The sequence below is a fragment of the Sciurus carolinensis genome, chromosome 17 (assembly GCF_902686445.1).
Source record: "Sciurus carolinensis chromosome 17, mSciCar1.2, whole genome shotgun sequence".
In the NCBI taxonomy this organism is placed as follows: Eukaryota; Metazoa; Chordata; class Mammalia; order Rodentia; family Sciuridae; genus Sciurus; species Sciurus carolinensis.
This window is the reverse complement of record NC_062229.1, coordinates 18685698-18707363: the sequence shown is the minus strand read 5'-3', so window position 1 is coordinate 18707363 and position 21666 is coordinate 18685698. Positions and strand designations below refer to the sequence as shown.

The window sequence follows — 21666 nt, the reverse complement described above, 5'->3', positions numbered from 1 at the left end:
TAAGTAACCAATTTTACATATACCTTACTGATAATATGTCCCATAATAGAACATTAAATGATAGAAATAAATCCCCAATAAAATTTACTCTTTAAGTTTAATATTACCAGTACAAACAAGTTTATTCTGGAGAATAGCAGCTTGACAAATTTCCTGCTTTAAAAACTTGTATACCTGGAAAATATGAATACATTTAATATACAAGGAGTGACCATTTCACAGTTACCTTGACACCTTAATCTTACTAAATTCAGTTTTTAAAGAAAAATTTAGACTCTGTAACATAGTACAATACTGTTAACAGTTGTTTAACCATAATTGTATAAACCCCAATTTTTAAGACTCATTGTTTTAAAAAATAAAACTTAATAGACACAAAGTTAAGAGTAAATTAGTGTTTCTAAGAAATTCTTGTTATTTTACCATATATTTTAAACTTTGGCTTATATCAGAACATTAGTATTTCACCTTAGGAAAAATCTTAAATAGCTTTAGCTGTCTCACATACACACAACCAACTTAGTTACACACAGACTTGTTGAAACTTGCCCTATACTTACACACAGACTTTCTTAGCACTTACTTAGACCCTCATGTATTCCATCACACAGGCACTTTCTTACCCAGAATCATTTTTTTTTTATTAAATATATTTTCAAACCCAGAACCTTTTATTTACTCTTTCCTATTTGTTGACCCCTTTTTGTTCACATTCTGAAACAACTCTTATGAAATTTCTGAATTTAGATAAATTGCTCTAATTTAATAAGATTAAATATTTTGTTGTTTATAGTACTCTAATTGAAACACAGTTGAAACTTTTGGGAACCTTTGTATATAGAATTCCACTTGTTAGGACATAACTCTTAGTAACCTTGTTTTTAGTTTAGTGATGACACAAAGCAAGTTTAAACCCTTTTATTTACCAACCTATGAAAACACCAATAATGTTTAAGTACGATTCTCCATGGAATTTGAGGAGTTAAGAGTACCTGATGTTATTTAACAATGAGCATTTTAATTTTGCAAATTAATCAGATGTCACCAACAAACACATTTGAGTAATCCCATACATGTTAACTCTAATTCACTTATTCTGTAAAAACCAAGAAAGCAGGCAAGTGTCCTGAACAGTATTTGCTGTCTCTTTCCTGTTGAAGAAAAGTCCTAGAAACAAATGATATTAGACATTGTTTAACATCAACATTTCATTAGTTTGACCACCTGGAGACTTGCAAGTTATTTCTAAAGATATTTTACTTTTATTAGTTTACCCAATTTAAATTGAACCTTTTTAAATCACGTGAATAAAAGTATTTGGATCCATTTTTAAATTTTAATTTTAGGAGCGCTCAGTTTTGATGCAGATAAGACATGACACCAGACAGTACGACATACAAATAACACAAAATCAAAGGCCTTGTAACTTTATAGGTGAATCTCCATTGCAATGTAACAGATGTTCAAAAACTTTAGTTGAATAAAAAATAGAACTGATCAAAAAGAAAAAAAAATCATTAACCTAGGTATGCGAGATCAAAATTATGAGCTCAAAAATACAGCATTAAAGAAAAACAAAACAAAACAAGAATCCTGGAAAATGAATTAGTTCTGTGTAGCAACCCAGAAGTTTAAAACAGACACCCTTTTGTTTTCTTATTCTTATCTTCAGGTTACCCCCCCTTTCCCGCTGAGACTGCTGCAGTCTACATTCCAATGCAGGCTTCAGCAAGGCCAGGCAGAGGGGAGGGGGGATTACCCAGGACTTTTTAACCCTTTTTTTTTTCCTGGTTGAGAAATCAGGTTAGGTTTGAATGCAGAAAATAACAAAACATTATTTCTCACTACTTTTGAGGAATGGAGCTGCTGAGCTCTCTGCCTAGGGGGATTGGAGAAAACAAATCTCTCAGGAACAAGGAGGAGGACTGTAAAGTACCCTGCAATGAGTATCCCTAAGCCTAAGATTGGATTAACACAATGAAGAATTTAATAGAAGGCAAGAGTAAAGACCATATAGTACAATACACAAACAGACAGACACGTAGCGCGCTAAATCAAAAATTGGCTAGCTGGTATTTTGTAGTTTCCCAGGTGCCACACAAAGCCCAAATGGGACAAAGAGTTAACCAGATGCAGCCAGTCGTCCAAATGCAATACTGAAGCTGCTCAGAAGCAGCGCAGACTCTGCTCAGAAGTGACAAATTCACCCAGAATGCAGCACAAACTGCTCAGAATGCAGCACAAGCTGCTCAGAAGTGACAAATTCACCCAGATTGCAGCACAAACTGCTCAGAATGCAGCACATGCTGCTCAGAAGTGACAGATTCACCCAGATTGCAGCACAAACTGCTCAGAATGCAGCACAAGCTGCTCAGAAGTGACAGATTCATCCAGATTGCAGCACAAACTGCTCAGAATGCAGCACAAGCTGCTCAGAAGTGACAGATTCACCCAGATTGCAGCACAAACTGCTCAGAATGCAGCACAAGCTGCTCAGAAGTGACAAGAACATCACCAGATGCGACGAATCGCCAGAATGCAGATCCAACTGCTCAGATGTGACAAGAATGTCACCAGATGCGACGAATCGCCAGAATGCAGCACCCGCTGCTCAGATGTGACAAATGTCACCAGATGGGTCGAGGGGACGTCTCCCGAGACCCTGCTGGGGTCCTATAGCGCGTCCGCCAGGACTGTGCCAGCTCAGAACCAGAACCTGCAGGCAATTCAGACCAGAAAACACACGGCAATGCCTTACTCACCGGTGGAAGATGTCACTTATGACTCTATGATCAGGTGTCTGGGTGGGCTTGGGGATCCCGGACGAGCCCCCATATGTTGTGCCCAAAGGCTTGAGATCCCACCAGTACCACCAGAGACCACGATCAATGCAAGCAGCAAAGAGTCATTTATTAGCGAGTTCGAACCCGGTCCTCTGCGTCCTTAATCAACGACGCTAGGAGAGGCCCCGAGCCCTCGTCAGCAGGGTTTTTATAAGGAAAAGCAAGCAGTTTTACAGTGTTCTTCTAATTGGCTAACATTCGAACAGCTAAACCTCCCCTGGTTGGGTCCGGTAAATCTATTTGATTTTCATTGGGTCCGGCCAGAACTGGACGGTCCTAGAGGAAGAAGGGGGGAGGGAACAGGTGAACTATTCAGGAGCTGAGTTGGGGCTAGGCCCTGCTCTCGTCCTTGACGGAAAAGGTCTCCAGGCAACTGCACATTCCTCGGACAAATATCTCTTAACAACCTTGGTAAGCACAGGGCCCAGCAGTCCTATTTGTCCTTGAGACAGTTAGCAGCACAGATACCACCCTGCTCTCAACACTTGCATCCCTGGGATGAAACCAACTTGATCATGGTGCACTATCTTTTTAATATGTTTTTGTATGCGATTTGCTAAAATTTTATTGAGAATTTTTGCGTCGATGTTCATTAAGGATATTGGTCTGAAATTTTCTTTCCTTGATGTGTCTCTGTCTGGTTTAGGAATCAGGGTAATATTGGCTTCATAGAATGAGTTTGGGAGAGTTCCCTCCTCTTCTATTTTCTGGAATACTTTGAGAAGTATTGGAATGAGCTCTTCTTTAAAAGTTTTGTAGAACTCGACTGAGAACCCATCTGGTCCTGGACTTTTCTTTGTTGGAAGGCTTTTGATGACTTCTTCTATTTCATTACTTGAAATTGGTCTATTTAAATTGCGTATGTCCTCCTCGTTCAGTTTAGGCAATTCATATGTCTCTAGAAACCTGTTGATGTCTTTGAAATTTTCTATTTTGTTGGAGTATAGGTTTTCAAAATAGCTTCTAATTATGTTTTGTATTTCAGTCGTGTCTGTTGTGATATTTCCTTGTTCATTCCGAATTTTAGTGATTTGGGTTTTCTCTCGTCTTCTCTTTGTTAGTGTGGCTAAAGGTTTATCAATTTGTTTATTTTTTCAAAGAACCAACTATTTATTTTGTCAATTTTTTGTATTGTTTCTTTCGTTTCAATTTCGTTGATTTCAGCTCTCAGTTTAACTATTTCCTGTCTTCTACTACTTTTGGTGTTGGTCTGTTCTTCTTTTTCTAGGGCTTTGAGCTGTAGTGTTAGGTCATTTATTTTTTCAGTTTTACTTCTTTTAATAAATGCACTCCATGAAATAAATCTTCCTCTAAGTACTGCTTTCATAGTGTCCCAGAGATTTTGATATGATGTTTCTTTGTTCTTGTTTACCTGTAAGAATTTTTAAATTTCCTTCCTAATATCTTCTGTTATCCATTCATCATATAGTAGCATATTGTTTAATCTCCAGGTGTTGGAGTAGTTTCTGTTTTTTACTCTTTCATTAATTTGTAACTTCAATCCATTATGATCTGATAGAATACAAGGTAGTGTCTCTATCTTCTTGTATTTGCTGACATTAGCTTTGTGGCATAATATATGGTCTATTTTAGAGAAGGATCCATGTGCTGCTGAGAAGAAAGTGTATTCGCTCTTGGTTGGATGGTACATTCTACAAATGTCTGTTAAGTCTAAATTATTGATTGTGTTATTGAGATCTATGGTTTCTTTGTTCAATTTTTGTTTGGAAGATCTGTCCAGTGGTGAAAGAGGCGTGTTAAAATCACCTAGAATTATTGTGTTATGGTCTATTTGGTTTCTAAAATTGAGAAGGATTTGTTTAACATACATGGATGAGCCACTGTTTGGGGCATAGATGTTTATGATTGTTATATCTTGCTGATTTATGCTTCCCTTAAGCAGTATGAAATGTCCTTCTTTATCCCTTCTGACTAACATTGGCTTGAAGTCCACATTATCTGAAATGAGGATGGATACTCCAGCTTTTTTGCTGAGTCCATGTGCATGGTATGTTTTTCCCCATCCTTTCACCTTTAGTCTATGGGTATCTCTTTCTATGAGGTGAGTCTCTTGCAGGCAACATATTGTTGGATCTTTCTTTTTAATCCAATCTGCCAGTCTATGTCTTTTGTTTGATGAATTCAGGCCATTAACATTCAGGGTTATTATTGAGATATGATTTGTATTCCCAGTCATTTGGTTCATACTTAAAATTTTTGACACATCTTGGTTCCTCCTTCATTTGACAGTTCCTTTAGGATAATTCCTCCCTTTGCTGATTTCCTTCTTTGTTTTTTATCTCTTCCTCATGAAATATTTTGCTGAGAATGTTCTGTAATGCTGGCTTTCTTTTTGTAAATTCTTTTAGCTTTTGTTTATCATGGAATGATTTTATTTCATCGTCAAATTTGAAGGTAAGTTTTGCTGGGTATAAGATTCTTGGTTGGCATCCATTTTCTTTCAGAGCTTGAAAAATGTTGTTCCAGGCCCTTCTAGCTTTTAGGGTCTGGATTGAAAAATCTGCTGATATCCGTATTGGCTTCCCCCTGAATGTAATTTGGTTCTTTTCTCTCACAGCCTTTAAAATTCTGTCTTTATTTTGTATGTTAGGTATTTTCATTATAATGTGCCTTGGTGTGGGTCTGTTGTAATTTTGTGTATTTGGAGTCCTATAAGCCTCTTGGACTTGATTTTCCATTTCATTCTTCAGATTTGGGAAATTTTCTGATATTATTTCTTCAAATAGATTGTTCATTCCTTTGGTTTGTTTCTCTAAGCCTTCCTCAATCCCAATAATTCTCAAATTTGGCCTTTTCATGATATCCCATAGTTCTTGGAGATTCTGTTCATGATTTCTCACCATCTTCTCTGTTTGTTCAACTTTGTTTTCGAGGTTAAATATTTTGTCTTCAATATCTGAAGTTCTGTCTTCCAGCTGTTCTATCCTATTGGTTATGCTTTCTATGGAGTTCTTAATTTGGTTTATTGTTTCCTTCATTTCAAGGATTTCTGTTTGTTTTTTTTTTCAATATCTCTAACTCTTTATTGAAATGATCTTTTGCTTCCTGAATTTGCTCTGTTAACAGTCGATTGGTGCGATCGTTCAATGCCTGCATTTGCTCTTTCATCTCATCGTTTGCTTCCCTAATCATTTTAATTATGTACATTCTGAACTCCCTTTCTGTCATTTCTTCTGCCATGCTGTCGTTGGATTTTATTGATGTAACATCTAGATTTGTTTGGGGCATTTTCTTCCCTTGTTTTCTCATATTGTTCAGGAATCAGTGGGTCATTAAGATATTGCAGATTTCCTCTATCAACTTATAATGTCCCTGAAGATTGCTAGTATATCCCCTCTTATCCTTCAGTAGCCTGAATTCTTGGAGGAGGTTGATAATGCAGAGCTCCACGAAGAAGCTGCCTCTCTAGGGGTGGCGACCCTCAGGTGGCGTATATTCCCTGCTAGTGGGCAGAGGTGCCTCCACTTGTTGACCAATGGTCATCCAATGGGGAACTAGACTGTGGGCTGAGGCAAGGCCTGTTTGTGCCTGTGTCTCTGGTTTTACCGTCCCTGTGGGAAAACCTCCCCCTGCCGGGAAGACTCACTTGGTGGGGACGTCTCGCTGGTCAGTTGCCCTCCTAGAGGTTCCCCTCAATCTACAACTACCACCTGGGCTTGACTGTCTTCCTCTGCAACGATCCCAGGGGCCCAGACCTATGTCCTGGGCCTGGGAGCCTCACCCTTCGCAGGCGAGTCTCCTTAGGTTGCCTCTCCCAGAGAAACTGCCCGCCGCCCTGGAAGCTTCGCTCCGCCCCAAGGCGTGTCTCTGTGCGGCTCTTCCAGCAAGAAGCCACCTAGCTCCTGGGACCCTGCTCTGCACCAATCGCCTGGCTATGCAGCCCCTCCTCTGAGCCACCACCTGGAGCCCCGTACAATAGCTCCGAGACCCAGAGACCTGCCACACACCTCCTCCTCCGGACAGCCGCCCGGTTTCTGACACAGTCACTAGGAGTCCAAACAACTTACTTCGGTTCTCCTCCTCCCGCCAACCACCCGTAGCCCTAGGCAGTCACTCCAAGTCCAAGTGACCCGCCCTGTTCCTCCTCCTCCTCCTTGGGGTAGCCCCCCGGGTGTTCAGGAGCGGTGGCTCCGAGACCAAGTGACTCACCACGCTCCTCCTCCAGGCAGGCCACCGGTGTTCAGGAGCGGTCGCTTTTAGTCCAATCAACTCACCACTCGCCTCCTCCTCTGGCAACCACCTGTGGCTTCTGATGCAGTCTCTCCTAGACCAAGTGTCCCGCCGCACTCCTCCTCTTCCTCTGGGCAGTCCCCCGGTGTTCAGGAACGCTCGCTCTGAGTTCAAACAGCTCACCACGCAGCTCCTCCTCTGGCAACTGCCTGTGGCTCTGATGCAGTCACTCCTAGACCAAGTGTCCCGCCGAGCTTCTCCTCTTCCTCCGGGCAACCCCCCGGTGTTCAGAAGCGGTCGTTCTGGGTCTAAACAGCTCGCCATGCAGCTCCTCCTCAGGCAGCTGCCCGGAGCCCCAGTGGTTGCTCGAGTCCAAGCACTGTGCTGATCCGCCTCCTCTCTTGTTAGACTCTTTTATGCTGCTTTTCTGTTCAGGTCTTAGCAGATCAATGTAGTTGATGGTTCTTGATTCATTAAATAATTTCTCCCATTCTTCTCACCCTCCTGTGGCAAATAGAAAGCATACAACTTATAAACATTCGATGTTTAAGGAAGAGTGAAATAACTCCCATGTTTTACATTTATGGTTGATTGTCACTCTTCTGCTGTGTACAGGGAGACTGTACAAACCCACCCACCACCTGGGTCTGGCCAGTGCCTCCCGTGGTAGGATCATGCATACCTTCTGTGTGCCTTTTCAGCTAGACAAAGGGTGATCAATGTGGGGGATCTAATTTATTGCCTGGAGAGATTCATGAAGAATCAGTAAACCATTAATTCTGAGTGTGTCTGGGAGGCAGTTTCCAGAGAAGAGCTGTGTGAGGGTCAGGAGTGGGTGAAGACAACCCTCCCTGAATGTGTGTGGTGGGAACTCCTCCAGTTGCTGGGGGCTGGATGGTAGGACAGGTGGAGGAGGGGAAGCCTCTGGCTGGGTCTTCCTTCTGGAGCAGGGCACGTTCTCTCCTGCTACTACCCTCCCATGTCAGACACTGCTTTTCCTGTTTTTGTACTGTGGGAGCAGCTCCATTAGCCCTCTGTGGTCTTGCTAGCCTTTCGTTTGGACCAGGGGCTGCACCACTGACCTCCAGGGCTCTTCAGCTTCCACCTTCTTGGACAGAGTCACAAGACTGGCTTTTATGACCTCCAGCATGCAGTCATTATGGAAATACTCAGTCTTTGTGATTGTATGAGTCAATCTTGTATCTATATCTGCATCGCTATCTATCATCCTGTGAATCCGTCTATTTGTCTTCTGCTTCTTCTTTTTCTCTGGACAACCCTGACTGCTAAAACAAATGACCTGTGTATTTGGTAGAATGTGTGCCAATATGATGTGCTCAATGATTGAGAAGAAGATGCAAGACTCTCGTGAGATTCTACTGTTTCTTCTTTCTTCCCTTGTTAAGAGAATGGGCAACTCTCACATAAGTGCTGCTTCTGTGGCCACATTCCCAGGTCAATGCCACATATGAACAGAGAACACAGGACAGAGCAACATGGCCTTGAGCCTACATGCAATGTTACTGGGTCTCTTCTTTCTCCTTATGAAAGCTTTGGAATTCGACGCACTGTTTGTTATGAAAGCAAATAGGAACTGTACTACCATTTTATGGTGTTGAGAAATATTTAATTTTTAACTACCTGCCAGTTAGACACTGCTACATACAAGATTGTTCAAGCCTGTTTCCCTGGGTGACTTGCAAATGGGAATTAAAAACTGGAAAGATGGGTAGAGGAGGTGGGTAATCAGTACCAAAAATAGAAAAAATAAGCTCAAGTTTCCTATAGCACAGTCTGGTGACTATGGTCCTTGACACCCTTTCATATATTTAATGAACAACTAGATGAGAGCAGCTTGGAGGCTTCAAACTCATGTTAATTAACCTGATTAGATTAGTACATGTTACATGCATGTATTTAAATATCACACAATACCTAATAAATATGTACAACTTTAATATTTTAATTAAAAAAATAAAATATTTCATTTAAATGTTAAGTGTTCTGAATTGATAAGTATATATTCTACACATGCAGTGAATTACACATGAATTTGTATAATTGAAGTCATAATTTATATAAAAATTTAAGGCTTGAGGTTTTAAGTACATTTTTAAATTTAATCATGGTCACTTCTGTTCTCTAATGATTTATTTAAAGTTCACAAATGATACTTAAACTAATTATTTGTGTTTCCAATGAGCTCAGCATTGTCTTGCTCAATTTGGATAGAAATCACATGTAGTCAAAGAGCAGCTCCCTTAGTGTTAGCATCTCTGAGTTCTGAATACCAGCAGCTCTCAGGTGCTAGTATTTTCAGCTCCCCTCATTGCTCCCTAGTGACCAGAGGTAGCTGCTGCTGGCAGTTATAGGGAGTTCTACATTGCTCACTGGCTACTCCTAGCTGTTCTCAGAGTTACTAGCTCCAATGGCTGACTACATGGAGTGCCAGCAGCCTTTAGTGTTGCTTGTTCTTAGAGCAATCTGCTTTTCTTAGTCTACTCAAGACACTCAAGTGATATAGAATGAATAGGCAAAATAAAACCATCTTTACAAAGCTCTGTTAGGACGTATGCTGTATCATAAGGGGAAGGAATATGTGGACTGATCCAATAATGCTACAGGAAGGTTGCTAATAGAAATAAAAAGGTCAGGTTCATGCATATGCAGAGTCCAGTTGGCTCAACCCAGATTTTCTGCTCATGGGTAGGGAAGGCATTCCTCATGGATTGCAGTAAAGAGATGTGAAGCAGCTGCAGAGTGAAGTCATCCAGAGAGGCTGTGGACAGAGTCATATGACAGTGTTGGTGTTCTGGGACATCCCAGGCTGCCCTAGTCTTTTGGGGTAGTTGTGGGATGTCAGATGTGGCCACAAGACCAGAAGTGGCAGGTCAAATGTGCTCCAGGTTAGTTGCAACTGATCAGCCAGATGTGTGGGAGGGGCCTCGCATCTTATCAGCAAAGCAATAATCTATATGTAAAGTGCAGAATAACAGAAAAAAATGAATAGATCTTCTCAGGGAAGGTTATTTCTCTTCTGGTTTGTATGTACAGATGCTCCTTCCAATACCATCTAATTTGAGAATATCAAAAATCAGACTTGGATTTATATACCTAATCCACTGAACATGGTATCTGAGTATGCTGTAGAGAATTGATTATTGGTCGTGATGGTTGTGTGCCTAACTGGGTGCTAATCAGACGTGGACCACAAACATTCAAAATCCAAAGGTAGATTTCTACTGAATGCTATTACATTTGCATCATTTTAACGTAAAAAAATAAGTAAGTTGAGGAACCATTTCTATTACTTTCTGAGTTCAAATAATCCTTGTAATCCAAAATACCTATCCACAGAAAGATAATTTTAAAATAGAAACATTGGACTTCATCACAATTTTATGACATGATGCGTTGCTTTATTTTAATATTTAGTATCCCTCAATGTCATAAGTGAAGTAGGCCAATATTTTTTAAACCTGAACAAATTACCTTGTTTATGAAAACCAAACTGAACAAAAAAGATTTAAAATTTTTTCATCAAAAGAAACTGCAAATAAAATGGAAAGGAATGCTCTAATTATAAATGATAGATACACATATCTGATAAATAATTTACATGTTTCTACAATTTGAAAAGAACAAAAAATACAAAATGACTAAATTCTTGAAGACCACATTCAAAAATATTTACAGAAGGCATTAGTAAGCGAAGCATCTGCATGGGAGACCAGTCAGGAAGGCTGCAAAATACAAAGCATGATGTGCTGTGTTCCATTGTCCTTGGTCACACTTGTCCAAGCACCAGATGAGAGTTACAGAGGACATATTCTGTACTTCCCTCCTGATGTTGAGATCCGCAGGACAGAAGCCATAATTTGAAAACAAGTGAAAAGGATCCCAGCTAGAGGAAAAATACCCTCACATGCATTAGAGTATAAGACAGGAAGTTATTGATGAAGGTGTCAGAGGAGGTGAGCTTGAGGACCTTAGGGAACTGACAGAAATACTGCAGGATTTCTCAGACTAAGAAGAGAGAAAGCTTCAGTACACCTAAACTTTCAGGTAGGTCTCTCGGCATGCTGATGACCAGGTCAGAAAAATAACTGGGCAGAGTCTGGGGCTCCTGAGGGTGGTATAGTGCAGGGGGTGGCAGATGGCCAAGAAGTGGTCACAGAACATCACAGTTAGGAGTCAATTGTTCAACAGCCCAAAATCTGTGAAAAAGCACATCTGGGTGATGCAGCCTGCATAGGCAATGGCCTTGCTCTGTGTCTGGATGTCCACCAGAATCCTTCAGATGGTAGGAGGTGAAGCAGATGTCAGAAAAGGACAGGCTGGAGAGGAAGAAGAACATGGGGTATGCAGGACAATGAGCAGGTTCCCATTGATGGCCACCAGGTACAAGGTCAGGAACAGCATAGAGTGAACAGACTGGAACTCTGTCTCCTCAGAAAGTCCCTGAAGGAGAAACACTGGCATCCCTGTGTGCGTTTCTGGTTCCATGTAAAGTAAACGTCTCCAGGAGAGAAGCAGCAGCTAGAGGAAGTGAGCAGTCCACAGCCATCAGGAACCTGGCTGCCTGGAACTTGAACCCAGTGCTCTGAGGAGAGGAGGCATTGGCTTGGTGTTGCCTTCTCTGTGGTTGGTCAGACTGGAGATTCACAGTGCCACCAAATTCCCCTTTGTTGCCACCACTAGCTGTAAAACCCAGACACAACACCTAATTTGTATCCAAAGCTGACTTTCTCTGTTCAACTGCCCTGGTACCTGCTCAGTCAGCCTTTGTCATCTGAGATGACCTCTGAATTCCTGTGGTACTTTACTTTTAATACTCTAATAGCAATAAATAGTTCAATAAGCAAATTAAAGTCATGATCTATGAAATTTCCATAATTCTTGGTAATCTCATATTTTATATAACTGGTTAATTTTTAGTTAAAAGTATAATGCAATGATTCATCAAGGAAGAAATTACCTACCAACAAAATATCTCTCCCATGAAAGAAGACACCAAAGCAGTAATTTTTAAATCTCACCTATTTGCAGTCTCTAAAAATTATTTGGAATTTTTGAAATTATTAATTGAAATTATTAATTGAAAACAATTATCCAATGGATTTTATGAAACTATTTTATCCTTGAGGCCAAAAGAAAACAGCTTTCTGCAGTAGCAGCAACTTAAGAGAAAGCATCCATTGGCTTAATTAATTACTGCAAATGGAAAAAACTGGAACAAAGTAGCTCTAAAATATAGTCATCAATTTGTAAAGTGTACTAAATATGATAACCAGGTATCAACCCAAGAAGGCAATGTACATTTCATACTGGTTTTGTTATTTATTATTATGTTATAATAAATAAGTGGAAAAATAATCTAGGGTCATCTTAACAGATGAAAAAGACACTATATAAAAACAGTTGGGAGAAAGTCAGAAATAGAAACATCTTTCTTAAAATTTCATTTGTTCTTTTTAGTTACACAAGACAATGGGATCTATTTTGACATATTTATACAAGCATGGAATCTATCATAATTCTTATACATTACAAAATTGATTCCTTGACTGTCAGCTAATATCTGCCCTCACATGAAACTCATATGGAAGACAAGGGACCTGCCACTGTCTCTATACAACACTGTTCTGAAATTTCAAACCCATGTTATTCAGAAAGCAAAAGCAATCTCAACTTCACAGCTTGGATAAGAGGATATTGAAAACATTTTCAGGTGATAAGATTGACAAGCTAAAATGTATTGGAAAACAATTACAACCAAGAATTCATTTTGATGAAGCTAAATAATTTTTAAAAACAGGTGCAGTGGCTCCCACCTGTAATACAAACTATTTTGGAGACTGCCACAGGAAGATTGTTAACTTGAGGCCAGTCTGGGCAAACTTGGAGAGACTCTGTCTCAAAACCCAAAGGACTGAGGATGTAGCTCAGTGGTAGGGCACTTACCTAGCCTGCATGAGGCCAGAAAAAAAATCCATATTATAATATCATTTTCTTCCCTACTTCCAGCAATAGACATATCCTACGAAAATCATCTTATTCAATATACTATAGAAATGCAACATACACTGACCAGGATTTGACTTATTGAAGGTGATCAGGAAATGATATGAATGTTAAATCATATTTATAAACACTTCCAAGTTGTAGGAACTATGCCAATTTGTTGTTCTGAATGACCTCATTTCATCTCCCTGGAAACACTGGGGAGAACTGTCAATCATGCAAATTGCAGAAACAACTGTCAGCTTAAATGCTAATGGATTGTTTGAGTAAATGTCTTATGCTTTTAAATTCAAGGTAAGTTCCTTCTATCCTTTGATTCTCTACTGTTTTAACATGATTGAATGCTGGATCTTATCAGAGGCCATTCCTGCATCTATTGAGATGCTCATTTGATTTTTGTCCTTAATTCTGTCAAAGGTCTATTGAGCACACCGGAGTGCTCAGGCATGTGGTCCTTGCACTCATGGTGTCTCTATCCTGTTGTGGGCTGAATATTTCTGTGACCTCTAAATTTTTATGTTGAGATCCTAGCTCCCTGTGGACCCAGTTGGGCAGATAATTTAGTCATTCTGAGCCTCACTTGTAGGAATGTAGAGCGAGGTTCATAACAGTAGAGAAGACAAAGAAGGGAATTTTATCACCTTAGTACAGTGACACATGCATACCCATGTCTACAGCAGCACGATTCACAGTAGCCAAACTATGGAACCAGTCTAGGTGGCCATCAGTGGATGATTGATAAAGAAAATGTGTTACATATGCACAATGGAATTTTTACTCAGCCATAAATATAAATAAAATCATGGCATTTGCAGGAAAATTGATGAAACTAGAGATCATCCTATTAATGAAATAAATCAGACTCAGAAGGTCAATGTACATTTTCTCTCACATACATAAGCTAGGAAAAAGAAAAAAGCATGGGTAGATACCCTAAAAATCAAAGGGAAATCAGTAGAAAGCGGTGGGAGGTGGAGGGTGTTGGGGGAACTGCCAGGAATCACATTAGTCAATTTGTATTGTTATATTCTGTGTGTGTGAGCAAATATGTATCCTATCATGATGTAAAATTTCAATGCACCATTAAAATGTGGGAAAAAATAATGGACTTTAATAAAAACTAAACAAGAGAATTCTTAAAATTTATTAATCTCACGAAATGTGCACAAAAAATTCAAATATATCTCCTTGAATTATCGAATGATAAATACAAGACTCAATAAGTTAGGCGATTCTAACGTATCTTGTATACATGATGTTTTCAATTATTTTGTAAAAATAACATGAACCCAAGGGTTTTAGCGCTCATGGTTTTATATCAAGGGACTGCTGCTCCCTCATTAAGGAGAGGAAGAGTAAATATTCCGGAGGTGTCAGTAGTTTTTCCCTGGCACAAGTCAAGGCTTTTGGGACCCAGGGGATTTGCAAAAGGCAAAGCATTTTAGACTTTGGACAAACCTTTCAGTCAGGTTTGGGATTTGTGATAAGGTTAGATCTCCAAAAGACAGAAGAACTATTGAGGAGAAATAAAGACTCATTCCCCTGATATTAACCTGGTGCCTGGAGAACAGAGGATCAAGAACAAATTCCCTGTGGTGTAGAGCAAGGTCTCACTGGGAACCATGTCTCAGGCTTGGAATAAGAAGAGGGAAAGTGTCCAGTGAGCAGACACACAGGCCTGAAGCTACTCCCTGCTGGTGTCCTCTGTGAGCTCTGCTTTTATTTGGATGGAGCGTGGCTGCTTGCATGGAGTTCTCTGACTGGGAGACGGATCTTCCACCCCTTCCAGCTGTCTCACCTGGCAACAAAATCTCAGTCTTCTTCATCAAAGAGAGGAATTTGGATTCTACATTGAGACTTCCATTCAGAAGACCCATGCAGGTAAGTCTGAGGGCTGCAGGAAAGCTTCTCAGAGCCAAGAACATTTACCTGAGGTCACCCAAGAGCCAACCCAGCTCCACCCAGAGCAGAGAGTTTGCAGTGGTTATTTGTTGATTTGTTTGATTTTTACTTGATGTGTTTATTTAGCATGGAAAAAAAAGTATGGAACACTGGACTCAGCAGGGCATGGGTCAAGCTGATGGTGGAGTGAGGTCCTGGAATCTCAGCTAGATTTGGAAGTGAGAAGCTTGAAGCCTTTTCCAAGTAAGAACATATTCAAGGACATTTGCAATTAGTCAGGTGGGAGGGAAAATGAGAGCATTATCTGTGGAGGGACGTACAGGAGGAGAGGACATTTCCTGTTTCTGAGATGGAGCACCATTTTGATTGGCTTATTACTATAATATACCCATTTTTCTATTGCTCTCAATATTTCAAAGAGTTTTTCCTTTTCATTGTTTCTCTATTGACTTTTGGAGTGATAATTTTTAACCTTTAAATATTTTAAATTTTAGCCACTTATGTTGGCTCATGCTCATAATCCCTGTTACTCAGGAGGCTGAGGCAGGAGGATGGCATGTTTGATGCCAGTCTCAGCAACTCGATGACCCCCTGTCTCAAAATAAAAATAAAAAGGGCTGAGAATGTAGTTCAGTAGTAAAGTGCCCCAGGTTCAATCTCCTGTAAACTGTCCCCCCAAAGTTTTCTAAATTTTTTTACTAAAATATATCTATGTTATTACTTCTGAGGTTCTTGTCTTATTCCACATATTTTATTAACTTGTGAAGTTTACATGTAATTTTCCTGATTTCCTCCAAAATGTGTCTATTACTTTCATACTATTGTCTTCACTTCCTCTGAAGTTTTCTAAGATATGTGAACTAGGAGGTTTTATTTTCCTATAGGTGGCCAGTGATACCAGTTTTATCTAAGTATTCAAACTTTTCCAACAAATTTGAATTACCACCGTATCATGGTTTCTGAGTTCACATGCACCAAAGCAGAATTCCTGATCCATCCACCAAATGAGCTTCTCTCTGTGCCGCACATTCAAGGAGCATTCTGTGTTATGCCCCTTTATGCCCAGGTTTGTGCCAACTTAGTTATTAGTTCATCATGACGGCATAGAAGTGTTGATATTAAGCATCTTCTTTTATTTAGTGCTTGATGCTGTGTTCAGTTTTGCTAGTGCATTTGTTTTGAGGTCACTCAGCTCAATCTGCTTCTACTTCCCCACTACTCTTTCTTGGGTCACTTCTCTCTGGTTTTATCCTATGGAATGGGCACATATTCACACACTGCTGTGAGACATAAAGGTGAGTGAAGCAGGCGAAGTCTGCCCTCTTGGATCCTGTTCCATGATGCCAGCGACAGACAGTTCCTGGTAATAGCTGTGTGATGTGTTGTGCTGTGTAGGGATGAGTCACAGGCAGGATTGTATTTAGTGTAAAAGGGTCAGTGTCATGTCATGTGCGGGATTTTATAGAAAATTGCCTTGGCATCTTGGAAGAAGACCATAACCAGGACTAGAGTGTGCCCACTGGATTTGTTCGAAGAGTTCACAACAGAAACCCCAGGAATAACCCAGAAAGTGAACCTCACCAGATAAACCAGGGAGGTCCTGCCTCTGTTGCTGTCCATACAGTGGCCAGGGGGTATTAATCTTTCTGTGCCCTGCGTATTTCACAGAATGGGAAATATCAACTGGTCTTTACTGTGGAAGCTAAAATGTTGATTCAGAGAAGCAGGAAGTAGACAGTGGATACTAAGAAGTAATAGTGGGGAAATCCAATTAACAGGTACAACATTATAGTCACACAAAGGAAGAATATTTGGAATCTATTGCACAGGTGGTGCCTGAATTGGGAAGTAATGTGCATTTCAGAATAAATGGAAGGGAGGATTTTGATTATTCTCAGCATGACAAAATAACAAATACTTGAGGTGATGGTATTTAATTACCCCTGTTATATTATTACACAATATATACATGTCATACCCCACCATTATGTGTCAATCAAAAATGCAATAAAACATTAAAAAAAAGAATCACTGAAATCTATATTGAATGTCACAGAAACAAATTCTCTTCTAATATTTTTTATGAAAATAGCCATATTTTGTTGCTCTTTGTGTATGTCCTGTTTTGAATTTCTGCTGCATTATTCCCTTTACACTTTTTTTTCCTACATGAATATTCTACCTGTAAATGTCTTGGACCAACAAGTTATTATTATTACTTTTGACTTTGAGGAATTTGGTCTTGCTGTTTTGTGCATGCTTCCTGGTCCATGGGGGGTGTAATTGTAGTTGGAGGTTGCCAGAAAAAGGGAGTGTTTTCTTCCACACAGTCCCTTGGGGACTGAGCTCATTAGTGTTTTTCCCCTTAAGGTCTTTTAATTTCTCTCTAAATGAGCAGATTTCTCCTATTCCTTTAACCACAGGGTAGAAAATGGCAATGCCAAAAGGATCTCCCAGGTTACATGTGTGTGGGAGATTTTCAAACTGGAATTTCTGGGTCCCACTTTTTCTTGTCTGTTTCCTTTTCTAAGTGTTATAATGGTGCATTGTAGTTATACATAATATTGTGGTCTTTTTGACATAGTCATGCAGGTATGTAATGGGCTCCATTCTGGTCTTCAGTACTTCCTTTTTCCCTTTCCTGTTCCTCTTCCTCTACCCTACTGGTCTTCTGTCTGTTCACTTGTAGTTCTTTTAATTGGTGCTTTATGGATATACATAAAGGTGGAGCTGGGTACCATCTTGTACCCACTTTGCAGAATGATGCACTGATGCAGACAGCTTGTCTGGCGTCCATTCCTTTGAATAGTGAGACTGGGTATGAGAAGCACAGGCCCAGGAGAGCAGGACTTCTGGTGTGTTTTGGGGATTGTGTGTTTGTGTGTGTCTGCCTATAAAGGTGAGAACAGGTTTCAGAAAAGGGGACCCAGGATTCAACATATTCCAAAAGGTAACTTGTACTACAGAGGTCAGGACTTCAGGCAGCAGATGGTAATAAACCGGGATTACATTTAAGTCCACACAGGCACCTCGTCAGCCAGCTTCATGGAAGGCCCTGCAGGAGACCTGGACAGAGTCTGCTTGCATGGAGCTTCATCAAGAGCGAGGCAGCTTTGTTCTTCATTCTTGTCTGATGCCAGTGCATGTCACCCTCTCCCTACTCTTGTTGACTTTCTGCAGATGGTGGCTCCAGCCCTATCTTCCTGAAGGTCTCTTTCTAAATGTCACTTACTGGATGGTCTGTCCTGGACACCTAGTATAAAATGAGACCCCCTCTCTACCTTCTCCTTCACAGCTGCTTTCTTTCCTTCATAGTAATGTCACATTGCACTTGCCACACGATTATTTCCTTGCCTCCCTGTGTTTGCTGGTGTTACTTCTCTATCATCAGGTGTTAGGAATACTTGCTTTCTTAGCCCTGATCCATCATGGCTCTGATATTCCCTAGAACATGATCATCACTAAATTAATTTATATAAAGGAATGAAATAAATTCATACTATTGAATACATAATCTACTGGGGAAAGTGTGAGGGTGATATGAATTCCAAGTCAGAGATGGCAAAGGATCCCCTAAAGGGAGCAGATTAATGCAGAAAGCAGAGGAATTGTGTCTCCAGTGTGAAATGGAAATGACAATATGTATGTCAAATTATTCCATAAAATTATGCCATGTTCTCTCTCTCTCTCTCTCTCTCTCTCTCTCTCTCTCTCTCTCTCTCTCTCTCTCTCTCTCTGTCTTTTAAAGAGAGAAAACCTCATGGGGACAGAGAATGAGACACAGATTTCAGAATTCCTTCTTCTGGGAATTTCAGAGGACCCAGAACTGCAGCCTTTCCTCTTTGGGCTTTTCCTCTCCATGTACCTGGTCACTGTGCTGGGGAACCTGCTCATCATCCTGGCCACCATCTCAGACTCCCACCTGCACACACCCATGTACTTCTTCCTCTCCAACCTGTCTTTTGTGGACATCTGCTTCACCTCCACCACCATCCCAAAGATGCTGGTGAACATCCAGACAAGGAGCAAGGTCATAACATATGAGGGATGCATCCTACAGATATATTTTTTCATACTCTTTGGAGTTTTGGACAATTTCCTTCTGACTGTGATGGCTTATGATCGCTTCGTAGCTATCTGTCACCCTCTGCACTACACAGTCATCATGAATCGTCGACTCTGTGTGTTGCTGGTGCTGGCATCCTGGATCACCAGTGCCCTGAATTCCATGTTGCAAAGCTTAATGGTGTTGCGGCTGTCCTTCTGCACAGACATGGAAATCCCCCACTTTTTCTGTGAACTTAATCAGGTGGTCCTTCTGGCCTGTTCTGACACTTTTCCGAATGACATGGTAATGTATTTTGCAGCAGGATTGCTGTTTTGTGGTCCCCTGGCTGGCATCCTTTACTCCTACTCCAAGATAGTGTCCTCCATCCGTGCAATCTCTTCAGCTCAGGGCAAGTACAAAGCCTTCTCCACCTGTGCATCTCACCTCTCTGTGGTCTCCTTATTCTATTGCACTTGCCTAGGGGTGTACTTCAGTTCATCTGCTACACACAACTCACACTCCAGTGCCACAGCCTCAGTGATGTACTCCGTGGTGACCCCCATGCTGAACCCCTTCATCTACAGTCTGAGGAATAAGGACATCATGGGAGCTCTGAGAAGACCCTTCAGTCGGAAGCTCTAGAGGAGACCTTTTTCAGGAACTGCCTGAGGTCCCAGGGTGCTAACCTGCAGAGCCAGAAATTCTAGTTCCTTAATCTGATCCTGACATAGAATGTGCTCTTTCCATTTATTTCCTGTAGTCTTGATTTCTTTCATTTCAACTTCTTTGTCAAATGGAAGCAACCTCATTAATACGTTTTCTGCTCTGTTAGCCAATATTTTTCTCTCTCTCAGTTTTCTACTTTCCTAGTGTTCTTCCCGATCTCAGATCAGAGGCAGTTTTGAGATTCCTGTCATTCTCACAGAGAGAAATTGCATTCATCCTCTGGAATAATCTGCACTTGCAGTTGGGGTCATTTATGTCATTTTGTTATAGAGGAAGAACTGGGGCCACAATTCTTCATTGTTCTGTTCTTTATTACTGTCTGTAATGCTGCCTTATTTGGTTTGTTATAATGTAAACTTCAACATACCAATGACTTTACAGCTCATCATAGGAGTTTATAGTCATAGGTATATGATGCTCTTATTCAGCACAGTTTTCAACACATGCTGTATTCCATGGTAAGGAGTAATAATGAAACATTGCAATCAAATACACATTAAACCTGTATGATCTTACATGTTTACACTAAAAACAACCAGAAGGACAAATTACACAAATCAGGGACTCAACGTGGTATTAGAGTCAGAGGACCTTACATTTTCAAATGTCAATCAGACTTTGAGTTTTCAGTCACACCTCCATGAAAGGTCTATTTCTCATGCTGCACATTTACTCTTTGAAATGTGAAATCTTATCTTCCATGCATAAGGGGTTTATTCAGTGACTGAAGGATTCAGCATAAAGTTCTTACTGTTCAGGACATAAAGTCACTCTTCTTGCTTAATAATTCTTGCTTCTGAGGAAAATCATGACTCCTTCAACATTAACAAAATATCTCACTCATTAAATTTTTTTTGTAAACATTAAAGTGCAGGTGAGTGAACTGTGTGTACATCTACACTAACTTAATTTTAATTTCATCTTTTATGTTCCAAACTCTCTTCAGTGCTCATGAGCAAAGGAGGGTTTCCATAAGAAATTGAATCCTGCCCTGCCGAGCCTTGGCCAGGATGTTGTGCATAGGTCACTCGGTGTCCCCTACACACATGCCTGTTTTTCCCACCTGCCCTGGTTACCTGGAATGGAAACTCAACAATGGTCACTTTCTAATGTACCACGTGAACCACAGATATTTGGTGATAAATATATATATATTTAAAAAATTAATTAAAGAACTATATAATACTCATAATACTAGAAGGGAGATCAATAGAACAGCAGATCAAGGGAAGGGAGAGAGGAGGGATAAGGAAGGTACTGGGATTGAGATTGATTGAATCACGTGACCTGCATGTCTCACTATGGCATAACTATTCCCACTATCATGGATGATTATAATGCCCAACAAAAGAATAAGAGCTACATATACACAGCAGAATGTTGCAGTCTTAATAAAGAAGAAATAGGGGTCATTTATAGCTGGAGGACACTGTGCAGAGAAATAAGGCAGGCACAGAGAGACACACACTGCCTGATGTCACCAGTGTGTGGAACCTAAACAAGATGACCTCATAGGAAAAAGAGCAGAGAGGTGGTCACAGAGGGTGGGAAGAGTGTGTTGGGAAGAAGGGGCTGTTGGTCAAAGGGTGCAAAGCTTCAGTTACACTGGAGGAATGAGTTTTAGTGATCTCTCCTGCTGCTGGGTGACATCAGGTAAAGATAATGTATATTTTTGAATTATTAGAGAGATTTTTAAAATATAGACTCAACTGTGCACCTGGCAACCAGTCAAAGGGTAAAGAAAATGTGACCCATACGCCAGAGGGAGCATCAGACATAAAGAAGGATGAAATCCTGTCACTGACAGCAAACAGATGGAGCAGGAGGATGTGGAACTGATCAGAATGAGGCAGAAACAGGAGGCCGATATCACCCCCTCCCTCTCCCACACAGGAACCCAAACACGGAGGAGCTAGAGAGGAAGTGTTGCTG

General features: G+C 40.5%; 1 protein-coding gene across 1 annotated transcript; it reads left to right on the top strand.

The window, feature by feature from the left end:
• Window positions 1-18720: 18720 nt before the first annotated feature.
• Window positions 18721-19650, top strand: LOC124968185 (olfactory receptor 19-like). Its single transcript, XM_047530485.1, has one exon. It carries the CDS (start codon window positions 18721-18723, stop codon window positions 19648-19650), a length of 930 nt encoding a protein of 309 aa, XP_047386441.1.
• Window positions 19651-21666: the final 2016 nt, after the last annotated feature.